The sequence below is a fragment of the Trichophyton verrucosum genome (genome assembly GCF_000151505.1).
Source record: "Trichophyton verrucosum HKI 0517 chromosome Unknown contig00791_1.f1.exp, whole genome shotgun sequence".
Classification (NCBI taxonomy): Eukaryota; Fungi; Ascomycota; class Eurotiomycetes; order Onygenales; family Arthrodermataceae; genus Trichophyton; species Trichophyton verrucosum.
Genome location: NW_003315251.1, coordinates 23,369 through 29,874, shown reverse-complemented (window position 1 = coordinate 29,874; position 6,506 = coordinate 23,369). Strand labels below are relative to the sequence as shown.

At 46.5% G+C, this 6,506-nt stretch overlaps 3 protein-coding genes across 3 annotated transcripts; all 3 read right to left on the bottom strand.

Moving 5' to 3' along the window:
- Window positions 1–109: 109 nt before the first annotated feature.
- Window positions 110–752, bottom strand: TRV_06738 (uncharacterized protein; the record flags this gene model as incomplete). The annotated part of the gene is made up of 2 exons (XM_003019203.1): window positions 110–541; window positions 681–752. The coding sequence occupies 2 exons, from the start codon at window positions 750–752 to the stop codon at window positions 110–112; spliced, it is 504 nt and encodes a 167-aa protein (XP_003019249.1).
- Window positions 753–1,323: 571 nt separating this feature from the next.
- Window positions 1,324–3,860, bottom strand: TRV_06737 (uncharacterized protein; the record flags this gene model as incomplete). Its single annotated transcript, XM_003019202.1, has 3 exons — window positions 1,324–2,997; window positions 3,059–3,602; window positions 3,661–3,860. The coding sequence occupies 3 exons, from the start codon at window positions 3,858–3,860 to the stop codon at window positions 1,324–1,326; spliced, it is 2,418 nt and encodes an 805-aa protein (XP_003019248.1).
- A 1,115-nt stretch (window positions 3,861–4,975) lies between these two features.
- On the bottom strand, window positions 4,976–6,267 carry TRV_06736 (uncharacterized protein; the record flags this gene model as incomplete). Its single annotated transcript, XM_003019201.1, has 4 exons — window positions 4,976–5,098; window positions 5,292–5,391; window positions 5,477–6,052; window positions 6,197–6,267. 4 exons carry the CDS (start codon window positions 6,265–6,267, stop codon window positions 4,976–4,978), a joined length of 870 nt encoding a protein of 289 aa, XP_003019247.1.
- Window positions 6,268–6,506: the final 239 nt, after the last annotated feature.

Here is a 6,506-nt window from a genome sequence, read left to right as displayed (position 1 = left end):
TTTTTTGGTCATCTTATTATATTTTTGGCCTTTAGTTTGGTCCATTTAACTACGGCATAAATAATCCATCTACCATGAAAGACTGCAGTTCCACCAGTCCATATATCCTCTACTTCTTTCCTTTGCCCTTTTTCTTTCCCTTTGCCGGCTTGCCCCCTCCTCCTCCACCAGCAACTGGCGTATTACTCCCACTGATTTCGTCAACCGCCGATGATGGCGTAGCATCAGGCATATCAACATCCTCTACCTCACCTGCCGCAGGCTTCACCGGTACTGGAGCCGGTACAAAGTCTTCAATAGGTGAACCACTGGCCAGCTTGCCTAGCCCAGCGATCAGCCTGCCCACTTCCGCGGCTTTGTTCGTTTGGTATTTTAGACATATTCCTGTAGCGGGGTTAAACGTTTTCAAGGTGAGTGTTGCGGGTACGGTAGTAGGCTCTGGAGTTTCTGTCGGTGCTGGAGCAGCTGTTTTCGACTTTGCTTTGGCTCGTTCTTTGGCGGAGGGCCGCTTAGGATAGGAGTATTTTGTGGTTATTCGGGTCTAGATGAGACTTAGTTAGCAGTGCAATTGATTAATCAATGCGCCGTTTGGTTTTAACACGGCAAGCTTTCCAGGTTTGTAATTTCCATGGAAAGGTATAAAGATGCAGATATCGTATGTACAAGGTGGTGCAACGTACTGTATCTGGATATGCTTCGAGTAATAATGACGACTGTTTAAGATAGTCTTGTGAAGTCGCTAGGTAAACCATGTCTTCGATCCTGGGTATTGGGGCGTAAAGGTCGGGTGTTGGAATTTATATGGCTTTTTCAGAGGTGATGGCAGCAGTAATCAGGTATACTTTGCTTGGAAATTGCGTTCGTGGTGGGTGATAGAATAGATTTGATAATTTGGTTTATCCTTCTATCATTTATCGTTGTGACGTCGTGACTTTTTCTGTGGCTTGTGAGTCGAAGGCAAACAGAGCAAACACAGCGACTGCCAATTAGTTACCAAACAGTCCAACTCAACATCTCCCATATAAAACATTCACAGCCATTGCTTTGGTCTTCGAGAACCAGGAGTGCCTTAATTTTTTTTTAACACAAAACAACCAAGGTACATGCACAAGTCTGCTCTACAGAGCAGGGAAAAGACGTATAGCTATTCATATATACACGTCACCATTTAGGTAACCGACCTCATAACACTGATCACCAAACCCATTCTTAACAAGCGCCCCAAAAGCGAGAACCAAAGCCAGGTAGAAGCTATATCCAACAAAAAGTAAGTGGGCCAGGGAAGCTATATAGTAAACACGTATACTCAAGCTGGGAAGGCCCTTATAAGGCAGCACAGCCACATTGTGTGCATATCAACCTCTGCTCCCCATTTTTAAGACGGGTAGCTCTGAAATTTTTGCCCTGGCACTGAGAGCATCCCAATTCTTCTTCGTACTCGACACTATCATCGCCTGTAGTGCCATTACTGACCAATGCACTCTTACCGCCATACGTGTCCTGTGCAGAGTCATGATGTGTGTCAGCTTGTGCTTTATTCCATGATATATAGCTCGGGTCCTCCTTGTCTGAGTTATGCCCAAACGGCCGAGGCGTTTCATCATTGGGCCCAAATGGCGTGGATTCTTCGGAGTTAACGGTGCTGAGGAACCTAGGGGGCGGTGTGGGCTGGTTGTTATGGTGAACGAAGGTTGTAGCACCAAACCGTTGCGAACTTGTTGAGTTGGGAGTGGCGGGCTTATTTGTGTCCACGAAGGGGCTGTCCTTACGGGCCTTGGAAGGAGAACCGCTGCGTCCGGCAGGTTCAGGCGTTCCACGGAGATTATCAACACTGCGATTGTCAGGGCCGCCAATCACAGAGTTACGCCACGATAAGATTCGCTCGGAAGGGGTTTTCGATTCCCTTCCAATTGAAGATGCTACACTGTGTCGAGTAGATACTGAGTTTGTGCGACCTAAAAGTTTCCTAGAGAAAGTTGAATTCGTCTCCCAGAGTTCGTGCCGACGTTTGTGATAGCCACAATCTTGCCGGAAAATCTTGATCTTCCCAAGGTAATCAGCAGTCACAATGATGTTGCCACCAGGATGTGCAGACCGTGCAACGTATGCCGGGGATTCCTCCGCTTTCTGCTGGCTGAGCGGTTGAAGGGATTGCGGTGTCCGCGGTGGTACAGGTTCCTCATCGTTGCGTGCTTGATCCCTCGAGATAACTGACGCCGTAGCGCTGACCAAGGTAACGGGAGGGGGGTTACATAGGTCATATAGTAAGTCACCGGTAGATCCTAGTAGCATTTTGCTAACAGTAGGTGCCATGATAGCAATAGTCGCGATTGAGTTGTGAGCGTCGAAAAATTCAATTGGCCTCTTGTCGGGGTATTTCTCAGTTGAATCCAGGGGCCAAATGTAAACCCGGCCATCCTCGCTTCCACAGATGGCATACTTCCCGTCACTGCTAAAACTCGCACGAATCTGGCTGGACGCATTCTCATTTCCACGGAATTTGGCTTCCAAAGTCCTGTCTTTGAAATTATAAAGGCGTATGCGCGAGTCGTTACTAGTAATAAGGAGTTTCACAGACCCATTTTCGTTAGTGGGCGGTTGGACAATTGTATCTATACCCGTGATCTTGCTCCCTTTGGCATTTTTCCCACGAGCAGACCGGACGTGGAGCTGTGATAATGGCTTCAATCCATCAGTCTCATAGATTGTACAGAGCCCATTGAGACACCCCGCCAACGAGTATTTCCCGTCTGGAGTGAAGGCTACCGCTGTAATCATGTCAGGGATGGTCACACTATACGCAATAGCCTTGTCGGGGATGCTCCATAACCGTAGCTTGCAGTCCAAAGAGCCAGCTAGGAAAAAGCGACCATCACGAGGGTGAAATTCAATAGACGTGACAAAATCTCCGTGTTTGAAACAACATAGACATTCATCCCGCGTAACATGCCAGAGGCGCACGGTTTTGTCCATAGAAGTAGTAAGTAGGAAATCATTCTGTATTGTGGTTCGATTAGCAAGATACAGTCAACTTTTGAGGTCGTTGACGGAAGCATACCTTACTCCAGCTTAAATCAACAATACTCGCAGTATGACCTTCGTATAGCCGAATGGGGTGCGTTTTAAAAACTGGAGCACTTAGCCTCACAGCCGTTTGGCCATTTCGTGCTTCTTCCTCAGTTTCGTGTGCATGTCTATCCTCGGTCTTTGAGATAATAGCCCATACTCGAACCCGTTTGTCTTGCCCAGCAACAGCAAGGTATTTCCCGTTATTAGAGAATTCGGCCGCCCACACTGCCTTGTTGCCCTTTGCACTCGCCTCGAATTCGGCTGAATCCAGCTCGGCCTCTGCTGGGCTTCCCTTAAGGTCTTGAGCAAGAAATAATCTATCAAATGCCCTTGTTTTTGTGTGCTTCGCCCGGACTTTGATATATTTTGGTGGAGGCGGATACCGCGGTATATACCCTACTGGGTGTGCAAAGAGCTCGCTATCTAAGCCGGTAGTCCGTGGCTCACCAAGCTCTGATACATCATCGTTTTCCTCCGAAACCTGCACCTTCTTCTTCCCTCCAATTATCCGACTTAAGAAAGAAACTCCTTTCCTAATAGAGTGTCAGTACGTAGCTGATATCTCTTCGACGAATAGATATTCCAGCTCACTTCTTGTCTTTAGCCGATGCCTGTGCAGTGCCAGCTTCAGGTCTATTGGTGGACGGTCCATCTTCGGATAGAGGCGGTAGATGACTCTCTGAAGCCAATGGCTCTGTCTCAAAAGAAAGTCTCGGCCGGGCCTTTGAAGGGAACGATCTTTCGGTATTTGTTCGTTTTAGTATATGCTGAGGAGCAGAGACGACACTCATTAGTTATTGGAATAATGCATAAAAAAACAGTAAAAATTTTCGGCTGTGTTATTGAAGTACACGACAGCAAGTAGATAGGGTCGATACTAAATATCTCTGCAAACCCTGGCTGGTATAAAAACGGTGACGTACCTGGGATAAAGGGTCGATAGGCGACTGGTCCTGCGTATCATGTCGAGAGAGTGACGCCGAGGGGCCCGGCGATTGCTTCTGACGCCCCGAAGCTGAAATATGCGAGATCTGACTTCTCAGGCTTGGGCCTGTAGTTACGTTTGGCTGCGGCCAAGGGCTGGCGTCATTTGGCACCTCAGGATTGGAATTCTGGTGGCTGTTCGCGTAGAGGGAGCCATCATTCGTCGAGCCTAATAGTACAGACGCAGAAATTCGTTAACATATGCCATGTCTTGGATAGACATTGAGGTATATACGGAGTATGGATCGAGGAAATATTGGCGGCTCAGCGTGGATCAGCCTCCCCCAGGCTTTCGGGCTTGTGCAGATCGGGCAGAGGGAGGATGAACTAATAGTCATCTATCAATAGGGCGTGGACCACTTACTTGCATCCGCAGCTGCTACTAGTCGCGGTTGATTCACGATAGTCGCCCCGTCTAAACTCCCTGAACCTCGTCGCTGGGCGTCTGTCTCACGGCGCTGGGAGCCCGCAGGGTCCGAAGTATCCGCCATTATTCAACAGCGCTCAAGAAGACCACGTCATAAAAAAGAAATTCAAGTAATCCATACCGGACCTTCGATCATCACCCGCTCATTGTATATATACGGTTAGGGGGAACTGTGAAGAATGGGAGATATTTCGCTAGTTCGTCCAGCATCCTTGAAACAAAAATATTCAATAAATCCGGGCAAAAAGTAAATACTTTCCAAGAAGGGAAATACCCGCCGTCGGAGTAACATTCGGGCCGTCAATCTAATCAGATTAGATTAGGTAGTGGAAGAATTTTAATCCTGTAATTTTGATACCCTCTAATTACATACCAAATCTAAAATATAGTGCTCTTATTGGCTCATTCTGGTATTCAATACATGACTGTAATACTTGATGAATAAGCTACCTGTTTCTATATTTAGTATAGATTTCCATGCGACCCATAACATGTCTATATTTCGAATCTGGAGAATCCAACTCGAGGTGGTAGAGACGAAAGAAGAGAGTGGAAGGTAAGGGTAAGAGAGAGTGTTATCGTGTATTTATATACTCCGTATAGAGCGCTGGTATGTTCCTATTTAGCAGTGTCTGCTGCCATGTAGCCCTGTCCAACTTTAAGCTCGCCCTCAGTGTAACCCTGACTTACAGGCTCTGTCATTGGCAATATCACACATGGCCTAGAATGGTGGTAAATGTTATATTACTTTGCTCGAAAATATGAAGGAGATCGAAGATCAACGGATCCGGGGACGTGAGAACAAACTCACTGTGATAGTAGTATCGATTTCAGAAGAGACATCGGCGGTATCAATGCGACGACGCATATCTTCCATGATAACATCCCTCCCCCGTCCACAGACAAACACCCTGCAGCAACAAATTAAAATTAACATTCACGTCCATGCATATATGAGAGAAATGAAAGTGCATGATTGATATAAGACATGCTCACACATATCGTAAACCCGGAAAGGTCCTTTCATATTCCTCGTTCAATTTCCTTAACCGATCAGCTTCATCCTCGACCCCTTGTCCCGGGGACGTAACGGTAGCGAGATTTACTTGTTCCCGTCTACTAAATTCGCTCAAATGAGAGCTTTTTGGGGCACCAAGGCGGGGATGGGAGCCTAGGATATCATATAGGATTTTCTTGTCGGTGTCGTCTGAGGCTGCTCTCTCGGCTAGTTGGTGGAGTTCAGCCCGTACGCGATCGATAAGCTCCCTGTATGAATTAAAGGGTGTTTGGAGCAGTGGAAGAGCTAGGTTATGAAGATTCTGGGATGGTTCAAAAAGGATATCCAAGACAGCGATCTGTTCGGCTGGCGAGCTACTAGCAATGCTGGCTGCTTCTAGTGGCAGAGGCTGAGCCGACTTGAGGGTATCCTGAGATGCCATGGTATATTGTTCCGAGTATTGCTCTGGGACCAATGTAGATGGAATATATACGTCGTCTCGACTCTCTCCTTTAGGTCTCTTTTCTTCGCCTGTTCCACACCGGAATAAAGGGAGAGAGGGGTTTCCGCAACGCCTTGATTTCTACGGAGTCTCCCGCATCCATGGAGAGTGGAACCTTTTAGAGTTTCAATTATTAGAGCGCTAGCGTAACTAACTAACTGATATTACCTAATACAATCACCTGATTACCATTATCTAATAAACTTTCAACCCTTACCAGAGCTTGTGCAACCAGAAGATCTTATCAATCTTATCTAGGGCTGATGATCTATGATGATGGACATCCATGATGGAACATAAAATGGAATAACTTGACAGTTTACCTTTCATTTCGATCTTTGACGTCAGGAGCTTTTGACTTAACGTTGGTGAGCAGGTCAGCGTTACTCAACTGTTTCATTTAACTATTTCTTTCCTTAATTGCTCCTGTTAGATTGTGTGTTATGTCTAGTACTCCGTTCACTATTTTTGAGCCTCAATAATTGCCCGTTGTAAATTTATACAACAGATCGCCAGCTCCAGTTCGT